The sequence below is a fragment of the Cucurbita moschata genome, unplaced genomic scaffold (genome assembly GCF_002738365.1).
Source record: "Cucurbita moschata cultivar Rifu unplaced genomic scaffold, Cmos_1.0 Cmo_Scf00067, whole genome shotgun sequence".
Taxonomy (NCBI): domain Eukaryota; kingdom Viridiplantae; phylum Streptophyta; class Magnoliopsida; order Cucurbitales; family Cucurbitaceae; genus Cucurbita; species Cucurbita moschata.
In genome coordinates this window covers 927,507-943,749 of record NW_019268583.1, presented here as the reverse complement: position 1 = coordinate 943,749, position 16,243 = coordinate 927,507, and the positions used below count along the sequence as shown (strand labels likewise).

Below are 16,243 nucleotides of genomic sequence, written 5' to 3'. Positions count from 1 at the left end.
ATTAAGGTAAACGTCACGCAATCATCATACTTATCATATTGTCACAAAGTGCATCAAACATATCAAGTACGACATTCATGAAAATATATATATACTGAGCACATCATCAAGTATCGTAACCCACACATCATCATAACTCATATATTGTATCGTACGACATTGTTCATACATCATCGTAACTCATACAATTTTTAGTCTATCCTATAGTAAGGTCACTTACCTGATTAGCTTATACGGTTGTCACCAATTTATCCTTAATGAAAGTTCAATTTTTCCCTTTGTATCCAAGCCAACCTATAAGAATTCATGACATCAATTTCATATTCAATTCACTAACTCTTACAATGGTTCATGTGCTAAACTTCATGCGAGCATTAAAGACTTTGCATGGATAAAGTCTTAGGAACGTTATAATATACATCTAAATATATATACACATATTATATATATATTTTATTTATATTAAGATTTCATTTTCTATTTTTTATTTGGAGTGACTCCTCTCTTGTCTTTTGATATTCTTTTTGTACTCTGCTTTTTCTCCCAATTTTTTTTGTTCAAAACATTCTTGACCAATTTTTGATCAATTCTTTCTCTTTATTTTCTCTCTTCTTTCCTGTTCTCTGTATTTTCTTCTTTACTTCTTTCCTGCTCTCTTTCTTTTACCTGCATTTAGACTTTTCTCTCTTTCCTTTTGATTTTATTCACAGTATTTAGCCTCCTATCTATATATATATTCTGTCTTTTCTTTTGATTTTGTGAACAGTATTATGCTCTCTCTACGGTCTTCTCATATTTTGTTATATTCTAATTAATTCTTCTTTCCAAATCTTTCCTGTACGTGTTCTCTCTTTTGTACAGATATCATAGATAAATTTTCTTTCCAAATCTTTCATTTCTCCTTTCTCTTTCCTTTCTTATTTATCTGTTAAATTTTGTTAACATTTAAAATTCACAGATATCATACATAAAAGAAAATTTTCTTTTCTCCTTTCTCTTTCCTTTCTTATTTATCTGTTAATTTTTTTTTGTTGAGATTCTTCGCTTTTCCCCTCGGTTTTGTATTTACTTCTATCTTCCATTTTTTCTATCTGTTCTGTATTTTCTTTTCAAATATTTTCCTCATTTATTCTAGTTATTTTCTATGACCTAACATCATAACCAAAAATCTAAATAACTGGTCAACAGAACCAAGGATCTAATTCTGAATAATTAGACAAAGGAAAAGGAATCTTATTCTTAGGGCAACAAAACCAGAAATCGAATTCTGAATAATTAGATAAAGGAAAAGGAAATCTGATTCTTACTGATTTCTTATAAGATAAATGAAAAGAGATATGAAATATGACTTACGGTAATAACAAGGCAAGATCTCTCCCTCCAAAAATTATCTTTTAAATCTAGTTGTTGGTATTTTTTTTTGGTTGTTGGAACCACCAAATGCATCCTGTATTCTGGACTTGTGAGTTGGTTGAGGAGAGAGTGTATTATGGATTCAGATTTTGACTGATGAGCTGGTTGAGGAGAGATAGTCAGGGAGAGGGAGAATAGTTTAGGGAAAATCATTATTTTAATTATTTAATTAATTATTTATTAATATTATTATTATTGTTATTATTATTTTTTTGGGTTGTTACATTATATACCCGTAAAAAAAACGTTCGTCCTCGAAAGTCTCAAACTCTTGTTCTAGCTCGGGATATTTTTCTATTATTTTGTCCTCACGCTCCCACGTGGCTTCCTCGCTGTGGCGATACGCCATAGTACCTTAACGAACGCAATATTCCTGTTGCATAAGGTTTTTACTTCTTTAGCTAAGATTTTTACTCGTTTTTCCTTGTAGCTCAAATCTTGATTGAGTTGGAGTGGTTTGTAGTCTATTACGTGGATAGGGTTCGTAATGTACTTCCTCAGCATCGACACATGAAATGCATCGTGTACTCCTGAGTGGGCTGGAGGTAGGGCTAACTTATACGCTACTGGACCAACTCGCTCTAGGATCTCGAATGGTCCAATGAATTTTGGACTTAACTTGCCCTTACGTCCGAACCTCAAGACACCTTTCATAGGTGTCACCTTGAGGAATAATGGTTCTCCTATCTCAAACTCTAAGCTTCTACGTCTTACATCGGCGTAGCTTTTCTGTCGACTTTTAGCGGTACGCATCCTCGCTCGAATTTTTCTGAACATCCTCATTGGTGAGTCGAACCAGCTCGGGTCCTACTAACTCTCTTTTGCCTACTTCGTTCTAACATAGTGGGGACCTACACTGTTTCCCATACCGGACCTCAAACGGTGTCATACCAATAGTGGCTTGGAAGTTGTTATTATACGAAAATTTCATGAGGTGGAGTTTGGAATCCCAACTTCCCTTAAAATCTAGTATGCAAGCGCGCAACATGTCCTCTAGAAGTTGGTTTAAACGCTCCGTTTGTCCATCTGTTGGGGGGTGGAAAGCGGTACTAAAGTCGAGGCGAGTACCCAGCGCTTTTTGAAGTCTGAGCTAGAATGCTGACGTAAAGCGTGGGTCCCGATCCGACACTATAGATACTGGGACTCCATGTAGTCTTACTATTTCTTTCACATACATCTTTGCCCAATTGTCAACTGTATATGTAGCTTTCCCAAGTAGAAAGTGTGCTGACTTGGTCAACTTATCGACAACTACCCGATCATTAATATAGCCTTCAAGCGTTTTGGGGTAATCCTACTATGAAGTCCATTGCTATGTTTTCCCACTTCCACTCTAGTATGCTTAGGGGCGCAATAACCCCGCTGCCTTTTATCTAGGAGCTTTCACTTGTTAACAAACTAAGCACTTGCTCACAAACTCGGCCACGTCCCTCTTCATGCTCTTCCACCATAAGTGTTGTTTTAAATCTTGGTACATCTTAGTACCTCCTAGGTGCATGGCAAATGGCAAGTTGTGAGCTTCGTTAGTATTTCTTTCCTTAGCTCCTCTATTGTTGAGACATATAGGCGTCCCTGATACAATAGCCCTTCATCTAAGGTCTTCGAGAATCCATTTACTAGACTCTCAGCTAGCTGGCTTAAGACTTTTTGTAGGTAACCATTCTTTGCCCAAGTGTAGGTTGCACTGTAAGTCGGGCAAGTTGTGCTATGACTCTCTCGGTCGCTACAACTATGTTGGCTCCCTCGAATTTTCTTTGTACCCTTACTTCCCTCGTAATGAGGGTCGAAGAGTGGGCCACCTTTCTACTCAAAGCGTCTGTGACCACATTTGCTTTTCTAGGGTGGTATTGGATATCTACATCGTAGTCCTTCACCAATTCTAACAACCTTCTCTGTCTCATATTTAACTCTTTCTAGGTGAAGAAATATTTAAAATCTTGTGGTCGGTTAATGTAATAACTCGTATAGCTGCATTAAATTAGGAAAAGCCAGCTGTACCAATAAAAGGAAAAAAAATAATAAATATATATATATATATATATATATATATATATATGAAATATGAAAAGACAGGAATATGAAGGGGCAGAAAAATGAAAAGGCAGTGGGTAGGTCTGCCACCTACCCAAAATCTTCTCTTTAAATCTTGTTGTTAAGAGGCCAATAAATCGGGGGTTGAACCAAGCTATTTTTGAAATAAGAAGAAAAAAAAAAGGGAACATTGGTAAGAGTTGAAGAAGCAGAAGAAGGAAAGGAAAGTCGCTGGAAGGAAGGAGATGATCGTTGGATTTAACGAACCGTTGGACCTGACCCGACCTAATTAGCAAATTCTGATCCACTACCCAAAACCAGACTCGAAGGTATGTATGACCCTCGGTTCAGAGGCCAATGCTCGCAAATTTGGACTCTTTTTAACTCGAATCCTACTTAACTTCTATAGTTTTGATATATTTTCTCAATGTAGGACCTAATTGTAGATCTTTGAACGAATTGGAAATTTGTTGAAGATCCGAAACAAGCTCGAAAAGTCTACAACATGTAAGTAACGACATGGAGCAAGTTCTAAGAAATGCTTGTAGGAGTCGATTTGGAGTATGGGCAAATGATCTAGTATTATACTTAGGAGTTTGGTTAACATTAGTTTCATTTATGGTACTTCGATATCGTGAGTGTTCATACCTTGATTATAGTTAGGGTTATATAGCTTTCGCATGCATTATTGTGAATTTCTCTTATAGGCGTTTGGGTTTATGTGTTTCCTAGGAAGTCGAGATAGATTGTTATTTCTTGATTTGCATGATAAGTACGATGTGAGCCTTGATACTTTGTGCTGTTTTGTTTTGGGGTGTGGATAGCCCCTTTATTGCCCATGTGTGAATTGGACTATTTTGCTATGTGCTAGATAGCGTGAATTATGAATTTCGTTGATTATGGGTTACTGTCTTTTAGTTGTCACCTATTGTAGATATGGGTGGCCTTAGTAAGTATCATACTGTAGTACCACGTCAGGGGTGCCTAGTGGGGAGACCATGGCCTTTTACTGATTTAAACCCGATCGGGGTGTAAGACAGGTAGTTTACTGACCCAGCCCGGTGGGGCGTAGTGACAGGTAGTTACTGATTCTCAGGAACAGGTAGTTAAGGTCAGACACCACTAGGGGAAAATCCACTGATTTAAGCTCAGGAAATAGTTAGGTATGGAAGAAAATCCATATCAATGAGAATCCATGGGGTCTTCTTTTGAGACTATAGTAGTCCTTGCTAGAGATAGATTCGAGCATATAGCCAAAGTTTCCGTGAATAGGATTAAGTTCAATAAGAGCCTACAAGTAGGTTGCTTACTGAGTATTTTTATACTCATCCCATGTTGTTGCTATTTTTTCAGGTGCTAAGTAGACCAATGTCGGTGGTGGGAATGTGTGGAGCCGTGCGACTACGGTGGAGACCCTTAGATCGAGTCCTCTTTGTCCATGTCGTTTTAATGCCATTTTGATGTTTATTTTGGGAAAACTTATGCTATTTTGTAACTATTTTTCTTTTGTTGTGTTTCCGCGGATCCCATTATGTTTTGGAACTATTTGGATTTTTAATGCTTATCAGATAACATTAATTTTATTGTGTCTCCGGTTTTATCAAATGAAAATGTTGTAAGGCTTTTTATCCTAGAGTCCACGTAGCGATTCTGATTCGATGCGTCGGAGAACGGTCGTTATAGATTGGTATCAAAGCCCTAGGTTGTTAGGTCCTGTAGACCCTCCTTTATCTAGAGTGTCAGTTGGGTCCACTGCAGCTTGGCTCGTAACCACGTTTCCTCCTCGACTTGGTAATCAAGAGAGTAAGTTACAAGTAGTAGTCCATAGTTGTAGTCGTATCATAGTTTAACGTTCTATGATGGGACATTAATTCATGAATCTGCTATGGTTAAAGGCTTGAGATAAACAATTTGTAACTTGCGTATTGATGATGTAGATATTATGGCACCCATAACTAGAAGTAATGGACGAGGGAGAGGTAGGTGAGCAGTCAGTGCTCCAGAGGAATCTAATCCTACCCAAGACTCAACTCCGGAACAGACATTGCCGGTTCAGTCGCCTGATCGTGTGCAAACGCTGCCAGTACAGACTCAGGGGCAGATAGGAGCCCCACCTTCACACCTGGTATTGATTTCCAATGAGGCCCTTCAGGCGCTCATACGGGCCGCTGGGGCCAACCAAGCGGGGAATGACGCTAGCATGACTAGAGAGCAGAAATTCATCAGGGACTTTAGGAAGCATGACCCTCTGACCTTCGAAGGGAAGAAAATTGATCCAATGGCAGCAGAAGCATGGGTAGAAGTGATTGAAACCACATTTGGGCATATGAATTGCCCTGAGGATACGAAAGTGAACTGTACCTCCTACATGCTCAAAGGCGAGGTACACTTTTGGTGGAAAACTGCTCAAAGGACGTTGAAGGGTGGAGAGAAAGATGAGGAACCAATCTGTTGGCATGAAATGAAGAGGGCGCTTTTCCACAAGTACTTCCCACTGGTGAATCAGTATCAAAATGAGGCCGCCTTCCTAAACCTGAGGCAAGGAAATAAGACGGTTGAGGAGTACGATTTGGAGCTGACCCGATTGTCCGGATTTGCACCAGAGCAGGTCGATACGGAGAAAAAATGGATACGAAGATTTATTGCAGGTCTTCGAGAGGAAATCTAGGGAACAGTGGGGGCAGTGGCACCCACTACATATGCAGGTGCCCTATATGCTGCTACCATGATGGACGCCCAACTCCAAAAGATGCTCAGGAGATTTGGGGGTCAAAGGAACCTCCTTGGTGAGCGGGAATGGAACGAGCATTCTTATAGGACATCACGACACGTGAACAGAGGAAGATCACATAGGCCAATTGTGATGTCCCACATTGGTTGGGGAGGAGAACAAATCACCATTTATAAGGGTGTGGAAACCTTCCCCTAGCAGAAGCGTTTTAAAGCTTTAAGGGGAAGCCCGAAAGGGAAAACCCAAAGAGGACAATATTTGCTAGCGGTGGATTTGGGTCGTTACAAATGGAATCAGAGCCAGACACCGGACGATGTGTCAGCCTTCTCGCTGTTCCCCGAAGGGGGGTAGACACGAGGCGGTGTGCCAGTAAGGACGCTGGGCCCCAAAGGGGGGTGGATTTAGGGGCGGTCCCACATCGATTGAAGGAAAGAAAGATGTGTCAGCCTTCTCGCTGTTCCCCGAAGGGGGGTAGACACGAGGCGGTGTGCCAGTAAGGACGCTGGGCCCCAAAGGGAGGTGGATTTAGGGGCGGTCCCACATCGATTGAAGGAAAGAAAGAGTGCCAACGAGGACGCTGGGCCCCGAAGGGGGGTGGATTGTGATGTCCCACATTGGTTGGGGAGGAGAACAAATCACTATTTATAAGGGTGTGGAAACCTTCCCTTAGCAGACGTGTTTTAAAGCCTTGAGGGGAAGCCCGAAAGTGAAAACCTAAAGGAAAGGGAAAACCCAAAGAGGACAATATTTGCTAGCGGTGGATTTATGTCGTTACATGCCTTGAGGGGAAGCCCGAAAGTGAAATCCTAAAGGAAAGGAAAAACCCAAAGAGGACAATCTGCTAGCGGTGGATTTGGGTGATTTGGGCGTTACACCTAGACCCTCATTCAATACAGAAACAGAAAGAATCTCTCCTAGCGGTGGATTTGGGTCGTTACACCCAGACCCTCACATTCAATACAAAACCTCACATTCAATACAGAAACAGAAAGAATCTCTCCTAGCGGTGGATTTGGGTCGTTACACCCAGACCCTCACATTCAATACAGAACCTCACATTCAATGCAGAAACAGAAAGAATCCAGCGGTGGATTTGGGTCGTTACATGCCTTGAGGGGAAGCCCGAAAGTGAAATCCTAAAGGAAAGGAAAAACCCAAAGAGGACAATCTGCTAGCGGTGGATTTGGGTGATTTGGGCGTTACACCTAGACCCTCATTCAATACAGAAACAGAAAGAATCTCTCCTAGCGGTGGATTTGGGTCGTTACACCCAGACCCTCACATTCAATACAGAACCTCACATTCAATGCAGAAACAGAAAGAATCTCTCCTAGCGGTGGATTTGGGTATTGACCCAAATCTATTTGGGTCGTTACACCTAGACCTTCATTCAATGCAGAAACAGAAAGAATCCAGCGGTGGATTTGGGTCGTTACATGCCTTGAGGGGAAGCCCGAAAGTGAAATCCTAAAGGAAAGGAAAAACCCAAAGAGGACAATCTGCTAGCGGTGGATTTGGGTGATTTGGGCGTTACACCTAGACCCTCATTCAATACAGAAACAGAAAGAATCTCTCCTAGCGGTGGATTTGGGTCGTTACACCCAGACCCTCACATTCAATACAGAACCTCACATTCAATACAGAAACAGAAAGAATCTCTCCTAGCGGTGGATTTGGGTATTGACCCAAATCTATTTGGGTCGTTACACCTAGACCTTCATTCAATACAGAAACAGAAAGAATCCAGCGGTGGATTTGGGTCGTTACATGCCTTGAGGGGAAGCCCGAAAGTGAAATCCTAAAGGAAAGGAAAAACCCAAAGAGGACAATCTGCTAGCGGTGGATTTGGGTGATTTGGGCGTTACACCTAGACCCTCATTCAATACAGAAACAGAAAGAATCTCTCCTAGCGGTGGATTTGGGTCGTTACACCCAGACCCTCACATTCAATACAAAACCCCACATTCAATACAGAAACAGAAAGAATCTCTCCTAGCGGTGGATTTGGGTCGTTACACCCAGACCCTCACATTCAATACAGAACCTCACATTCAATGCAGAAACAGAAAGAATCTCTCCTAGCGGTGGATTTGGGTATTGACCCAAATCTATTTTGGTCGTTACACCTAGACCTTCATTCAATGCAGAAACAGAAAGAATCCAGCGGTGGATTTGGGTCGTTACATGCCTTGAGGGGAAGCCCGAAAGTGAAATCCTAAAGGAAAGGAAAAACCCAAAGAGGACAATCTGCTAGCGGTGGATTTGGGTGATTTGGGCGTTACACCTAGACCCTCATTCAATACAGAAACAGAAAGAATCTCTCCTAGCGGTGGATTTGGGTCGTTACACCCAGACCCTCACATTCAATACAAAACCTCACATTCAATACAGAAACAGAAAGAATCTCTCCTAGCGGTGGATTTGGGTCGTTACACTCAGACCCTCACATTCAATACAGAACCTCACATTCAATGCAGAAACAGAAAGAATCTCTCCTAGCGGTGGATTTGGGTATTGACCCAAATCTATTTTGGTCGTTACACCTAGACCTTCATTCAATACAGAAACAGAAAGAATCCAGCGGTGGATTTGGGTCGTTACATGCCTTGAGGGGAAACCCGAAAGTGAAATTCTAAAGGAAAGAAAAAACCCAAAGAGTACAATCTGCTAGCGGTGGATTTGGGTGATTTGGGCGTTACACCTAGACCCTCATTCAATACAGAAACAGAAAGAATCTCTCCTAGCGGTGGATTTGGGTCGTTACACCCAGACCCTCACATTCAATACAAAACCTCACATTCAATACAGAAACAGAAAGAATCTCTCCTAGCGGTGGATTTGGGTATTGGCCCAAAGATTTGGGTCGTTACACCTAGACCTTCATTCAATACAGAAACAGAAAGAATCTCTCCTAACGGTGGATTTGGGTCGTTACACCCAGACCCTCACATTCAATACAGAAACAGAAAGAATCTATCCTAGCGGTGGATTTGGATTTGGGTCGTTACACCCAGACCCTCATTCAATACAGAAACAGAAAGAATCTCTCCTCCCCTCCCCTAAATAGAAACAGAAAGAATCTCTCTTCCCCTCCCCTAAAATACCTCATCTCTCACCTCCCTCATTCAATACAGAAAAAGAAAGAATCTCTCCTCCCCTTCCCTAAACAGAAACAGAAAGAATCTCTCTTCCCCTCCCCTAAAATACCTCATCTCTCACCTCCCTCATTCAATACAGAAAAAGAAAGAATCTCTCCTCCCCTTCCCTAAACAGAAACAGAAAGAATCTCTCTTCCCCTCCCCTAAAATACCTCATCTCTCACCTCCCTCATTCAATACAGAAACAGAAACCTAAACAGAAAAAGAAAGAATCTCTCATCCCCTCCCCTAAAATACCTCATCTCTCACCTCCCTCATTCAATATAGAAAAAGAGAGAATCTCTCCTCCCCTCCCCTAAACAGAAACAAAAGAATCTCTCCTCCCCTCCCCTAAAATACCTCCCTCATTCAATACAGAAACAGAAAGAATCTCTCCTAGCGGTGGATTTGGGTCGTTACAAATGTAACGCCCCGAGGTTATATAACAAAATAAAGAAGAAAAAAAAAATTAAATGACCCCCTCTCCTTAAATCTCTCCTCCCCTCCCCTAAAATACCTCCCCATTCAATACAGAAACAAAAAGAATCTCTCCTCTCTTCCCCTAAAATACCTGCTTCATTCAATACAGAAACAGAAAGAATCTCTCCTAGCGGTGGATTTGGGTCGTTACAAATGTAACGCCCCGAGGTTATATATATGTAAATAACAAAATAAAGAAGAAAAAAAATAAAATAAAATGACCCCTCTCCTTAAATCTCTCCTCCCTCCCTCCTTCAATACAAAAACAGAAAGAATCTCTCCTAGCGGTGGATTTGGGTCGTTACAAATGTAATGCCCCGACTCATTCAATACAGAAACAGAAAGAATCTCTCATCCCCTCTCCTAAAAAGAAACAGAAAGAATCTCTCCTCCCCTCCCCTAAAATATCTCCCTCATTCAATACAGAAACAGAAAGAATCTCTCCTCCCCTCCCCTAAAATACCTCCCTCATTCAATACAGAAACAGAAAGAATCTCTCCTCCCCTCCCCTAAAATACCTCCCTCATTCAATACAGAAACAGAAAGAATCTCTCCTAGCGGTGGATTTGGGTCGTTACAAATGTAACGCCCCGAGGTTATATATATATATATGTAAATAACAAAATAAAGAAGAAAAAAAATAAAATAAAATGACCCCTCTCCTTAAATCTCTCCTCCCTCCCTCCTTCAATACAGAAACAGAAAGAATCTCTCCTAGCGGTGGATTTGGGTCGTTACAAATGTAATGCCCCGACTCATTCAATACAGAAACAGAAAGAATCTCTCATCCCCTCTCCTAAACAGAAACAGAAAGAATCTCTCCTCCCCTCCCCTAAAATATCTCCCTCATTCAATACAGAAACAGAAAGAATCTCTCCTCCCCTCCCCTAAAATACCTCCCTCATTCAATACAACAGAAAGAATCTCTCATAGCGATGGATTTTGGTCGTTACAAATGTAACACCCTGTTGACTCTGGCAAATCGGATGTCGACAAAAAATTGGCCGAAGGTTTCTTCGAAGGAAAAATTAGCGGAAGTAAAAGGAGAGAGAGAGAGAGATTCGCTGATAATGCTGAAGACTCGATGTTTTATTTTACATCAGTTGAATGGTTTAAATAACAAATCTAATTACAAAAATAGAAAAACCAAATATACAAAAATAGAATAAGTGGACGAAGACTTCGCCCACTTTGCCAAAACAATGGCCTCTAGAATCACGCTCCTCCATTCGCGTGAACTCATATGTTTTTACAAACCTAACTAAATAAGGCAGAGCTTTTATTTAACAATCTCCTCCTAAAAGCTGTACCTTATTATTTGAACTCCGATCTTTGAGCGTAGTTCTTCAAATTTCACCCGCGCCAGGGACTTGGTAAAAATGTCTCCAAGTTGTTCCTCTGTTCGGATGAAATCAATCTTGATGAGCCCTCGATCTGCACATTCTCGAATGTAGTGGAATCTGATTTCTATGTGCTTGCTCCGGTCGTGCAAAACTGGATTTTTGATCAGGGAGATCGTAGCTTTGTTGTCTACGTATAGCATTGGTGGATCGCTTTCTCTCCCGATGAGTTCTTCCATTAGTCGTGAGAGCCAGATCCCTTGAGTTGCTGCCATCGAAGCGGCGATGTATTCTGCTTCGCAGGAAGACAAAGCAACTATCTTCTGTTTTGTTGATTGCCAGCAGATCGTGCCGCCTGAGAGAAAGTAAATCATTCCGCTGGTACTCTTACGATCATCAACGTCACCGGCCATGTCACTATCGCTGTAGCCGACCAGTTTGAGTTTCTCCTTTCCGCTCTCAGCGCAGTATCTTACGCCCCAGCCTCTGGTTCCGGCTACATAGCGCAGGATGCGCTTGACAGCCACTAGATGCTCCTCCCTAGGTGCTTCCATAAACCTGCTCACATATCCAACAGAATAAGCAAGATCAGGACGAGAGTTTACCAGATAGTGCAGACTCCCGACAATGCTGCGGTAATTGCTGGAGTCGACTGTCGTCGTAGTGTCGGCCTTCCTTAGTTGAAGTCGGGCCTCCATTGGCGTCCTGGTAGGATTACTGTCCACAAGCCCAGTTGTGTCCAGCAGCTTCCTCGCGTATGCACTTTGGCAGATGGAGATGCCGGAAGAGTTCTGTTGCACTTCGATGCCGAGGTAGTAGCTGAGCACACCGAGATCGCTCATCTCGAAGTTTTTCGACATCTCCTTCTTGAACCTTCCGAGGACTCCCACGTCGCCTCCAGTGATTATGAGGTCGTCGACGTACACTCCCACGATCAGTCGCTTTTTGCCGTGGCCGTACGTGTACATGCCATGCTCAGAGGCACAACGTTTGAAATTCAGTGACAGTAGGGTACTGTCGAGCTTCGCGTTCCAGGCTCGTGGGGCTTGTCGAAGCCCGTAGAGTGCTTTGTGCAGGCGCAGTACCTTATTAGGGTTGTCGTTATCCAGGAAGCCAGGTGGTTATCGAACATAGATGGTCTCCTTCAACTCTCCGTAAAGGAAAGCAGACTTTACGTCCATATGGTGAACCTCCCAAGAGTGATGTGCTGCAATTGCCAGCAAGAAACGAACGGATTCTAACCTTGCTACTGGCGCAAATACCTCTTCGAAGTCCACTCCTTGCTTCTGGACGTAGCCCTTCGCCACCAGACGAGCCTTGTGCTTCACAACTTCTCCTTTTTCGTTGCGCTTCAGTTTGAAGACCCATTTGAGCCCTATGGCTCGGTGTCCCGGTGGCATATCCTCCAGACTCCACGTCTGGTTCTCAGTGATGGATGTCATCTCCTCCTGCATTGCCTTCCGCCAGCACGGGTTCTTTTCTGCTTCGGCGAAGGTGTTTGGTTCATCTGCACTGACGGCATGTAGTTCGGCCACTTCCTCGAGCTCGCGCGCTGCTAGTCCAGGTGGTTCACCTCCTCCCACTAGGTCATCCATCCTCCGGTACCTAGCCTCCAGATCAGTATCGTGATCAGCATCCAGCGTCGAATCCGCAGTCCGTGGTGTAGCGAATTCCACTGGTTCAGGTGGTGCACCTGCTGGCGGCGGTGACGTCTCCTGATGCTGGGCTCCTCCTTCTTCAGGCTCGGTGACGAGGTACTCCACCGTGAATTACGGTCTGCCTCGATCACGTCATTCCACTGCCAGAAGGTGCTTTCGTCGAAGACGACGTCGCGAGACACGTGAGCTCGCCCCCCTACAGGATCATAGAGTCTGTACGCCTTGCTCCCGGGTTCGTAGCCGATGAAGACGACCTTCAGCCCCCTGGGATCGAGCTTGGCGAGATGGAGACGTGTTACCTTCATGTATGCGACGCAGCCGAACACGCGAAAATGATGTACTGTTGGTTTTTTGTTGTACCAGGCCTCATATGGCGTCTTCCCGTCGAGGCTTCGGGTTGGTGACCGATTGAGGAGATAGACAGCCGTCATTACTGCCTCTCCCCAGAATCTCCCAGGCATCCCGGCCGTCACCAACAATGACCTCGCTGTCCCGACAATGGTCTGATTTCGGCGCTCTACCACTCCGTTCTGTTGGGGGGAGTAGGGCGCCGTTAGGTGCCGTTGTATGCCGATCTCGTCGCAGTACTTACTGAAACTTGCCGAGGTGAATTCTCCGCCTCGGTCTGTGCGCAGCACTCGCATCTTCTTCTCACATTCGGCCTCCGCTCGCGCTTTAATGCGCTTAACCGCCTCTGCCGCCTCACTTTTCGCTTGCAGCAGAGTCAGCCACATGAAGCGGCTTTTGTCATCGACTAACAGGAGGAAGAGACTCTTACCGCCTGGGGTCGCCGGCTTGATGGGCCCGCAAATATCGCCGTGTACAAGCTCCAATGGCTCATCGGCTCGGTAGGCTGTTCGAGACGGAAAGGGTGTGCGCCTCTGTTTGCCGATGAGGCACCCGTCGCACAGCTTGTTCACGCCTTTGATTTCTGGCAAGCCGTGCACCAACTCCTTCTTCTGTAGCTTTTCTAGGGCAGGAAAGTTTAAGTGTCCGTACCTTGCGTGCCACCTCCAAGATACCTCTTCGGTCTTGGCCGAGAGGCTAACGGGTTGGTCTATCTCTAACTCCAGGATGTAAAGACGATTTGTGGTGCGCCTTGCCTGCGTGAGCAGCCGTCGTTGATTATCGCAGATTTTCAGTAGTCCGCGCTCGATGGAAATGAAGCAGCCTGTCTCATCGAGTTGACCCAGGCTCACAAGGTTAGCCTTGAGCCTCGGGATGAAGTAGACGTCGGTCAGCTTGCGATGCTCGCCTCCCTTACTGACGAACAGGATGGTGCCGCGCCCTTCGATCTCGACGACGGAGCCGTCGCCGAATTTCACCGTCCCACGGATCCCCGAGTCGAGCTCGGAGAACGCAGATCTAGCCCCGGTCATATGGTTTGTTGCCCCTGTGTCAAGGATCCATTGCTGGTGCTCGTGTTGCTCGTCCCTTTCGCCGATCTGAGCGAACACTCGCTCCTCCTCCAGTTGAATTGGCTCCCCAGTTGGTGCCAGCTTTGCTACGCCCAACTGGAGCTCTTTCTTGGGTTCAACATCGTCGTCGGATTTGGAATCGAAATTGGGGACGCATGCAGTTACCATGAAGAGAGCTGGCTCGTCCTCCTCGGATTGAGCCACATGGGCCTGGGCCTTTTCGGCCTTCTCCTTATTCCTCAGCTTGCTCCAGCAATTTCTGCTCAGGTGTCCTCTCTTCCCACAGTTCGAGCATTGGATCGGCCTGCCATTGGTCGACTCCTTCTTTTGATTCCCATCTTTCCCGCGCGTGCGCCCGTGGGACATCCATGGCTTCTTACCGCCTTTGCGGCTAGAGGAGGACCCGTTGCTCTCGCCGGTGTTGTCGCGGAGCTTTAGGCGTGCAAGCCATTCCTCCTCCGTGAGGAGTAGACGGCCCTCCTTGTCAACAGCTGAAGTGATATTCTTCTTCCGCTGCTCGACGTTACGTAGTCTTCCGGTCACCTCTTCCACTGTTAGATCGTTCACGTCAAGCAATGTCTCGATTGAAATCGCGACTTGCTCGAGGTGATCGGTAACGACCTGCAACATCTTCTTCACGATTTCTGTCTCGCTGATGCCACCACCGAGGGTGGTGATGCTGTTGGCGAGCCCCGAGCCCCGTGATCCGCATTGAAAAATCATCGACGGATTCGCCGTCCTTAAAGCGAATCTCCGAGAGAGCTCTCCTTCCGCAGTTGCTCGATGTTGGATTCCCGCACTCGCTGTACACCGACCCGACGGGATTTGATTCCCTCCCAGGCCGATTGTGCGGTGCGCTTGGTGAAAAGAGAAGCCAGCATCTCTGGGGGCACAGAACGTAATATGGCGGCGAACGCCAGCCGATCCTCACGGTACTCGATTGTTTCTCCTTCCTCTGGCTCGACAGCGTGCCATAACCCTTGCGCCTGTAGGTTGACGCGCATCAACAAGGCCCACTCGTTGTAGTTGGACCTTGTCAACATCGGGTACTGAACGACGGCAGTCATTGTCTCCCTGATCACTCGCTCAACGACAACTCGACGCCCGTCATCACGACGTCGGCCTGGAGGAGTGAGCGAGCTTGCTCGAGATGGACCCCACGATGTGCTTATTTTCGCCCTTTGCATTTTCTTCTACTCGAACCTGAAACCTGTGTGTTGTTAGGTCGACACTCTAACCACTTGAGCTATTCAACTTGATGTTGATAGGTTGGCTCTTCTGTGATGGTATACTACCAATCGCTTTGGCCGAAGGTTTCTTCGAAGGAAAAATTAGCGGAAGTAAAAGGAGAGAGAGAGAGAGATTCGCTGATAATGAGACTCGATGTTTTATTTTACATCAGTTGAATGGTTTAAATAACAAATCTAATTACAAAAATAGAAAAACCAAATATACAAAAATAGAATAAGTGGACGAAGACTTCGCCCACTCTGCCAAAACAATGGCCCCTAGAATCACGCTCCTCCATTCGCGTGAACTCATATGTTTTTACAAACCTAACTAAATAAGGCAGAGCTTTTATTTAACACACCCCGAGGTTATATATATATAACAAAATAAAGAAGAAAAAAAATAAAATAAAATGACTCCTCTCCTTAAATCTCTCCTCCCTCCCTCATTCAATACAGAAACAGAAAGAATCTCTCCTAGCGGGTGATTTGGGTAGTTACAAATGTAACGCCCCGAGGTTATATATATATATATATATATATATATATATATAAATAACAAAATAAAGAAGAAAAAAAAAATAAAATGACCCCCTCTCCTTAAATCTCTCCTCCCTCCCTCATTCAATACAGAAACAGAAAGAATCTCTCCTAGCGGTGGATTTTGGTCGTTACAAATGTAACGCCCCGAGGTTATATTAAATCTCTCCTCCCCTCCCCTAAAATACCTCCCTCATTCAATACAAAAACAAAAGAATCTCTCCTCCCCTCCCCTTGATGCACTTTGTGGCAATATGATGAGTATG

At 44.4% G+C, this 16,243-nt stretch overlaps 1 protein-coding gene across 1 annotated transcript; it reads left to right on the top strand.

Annotated features, from left to right (window-relative positions):
* Positions 1–5,408: 5,408 nt before the first annotated feature.
* On the top strand, positions 5,409–6,112 carry LOC111437854. The gene is made up of 2 exons (XM_023075928.1): positions 5,409–5,423; positions 5,486–6,112. Exons 1-2 carry the CDS (start codon positions 5,409–5,411, stop codon positions 6,110–6,112), a joined length of 642 nt encoding a protein of 213 aa, XP_022931696.1.
* The last annotated feature ends 10,131 nt before the right edge of the window (positions 6,113–16,243 follow it).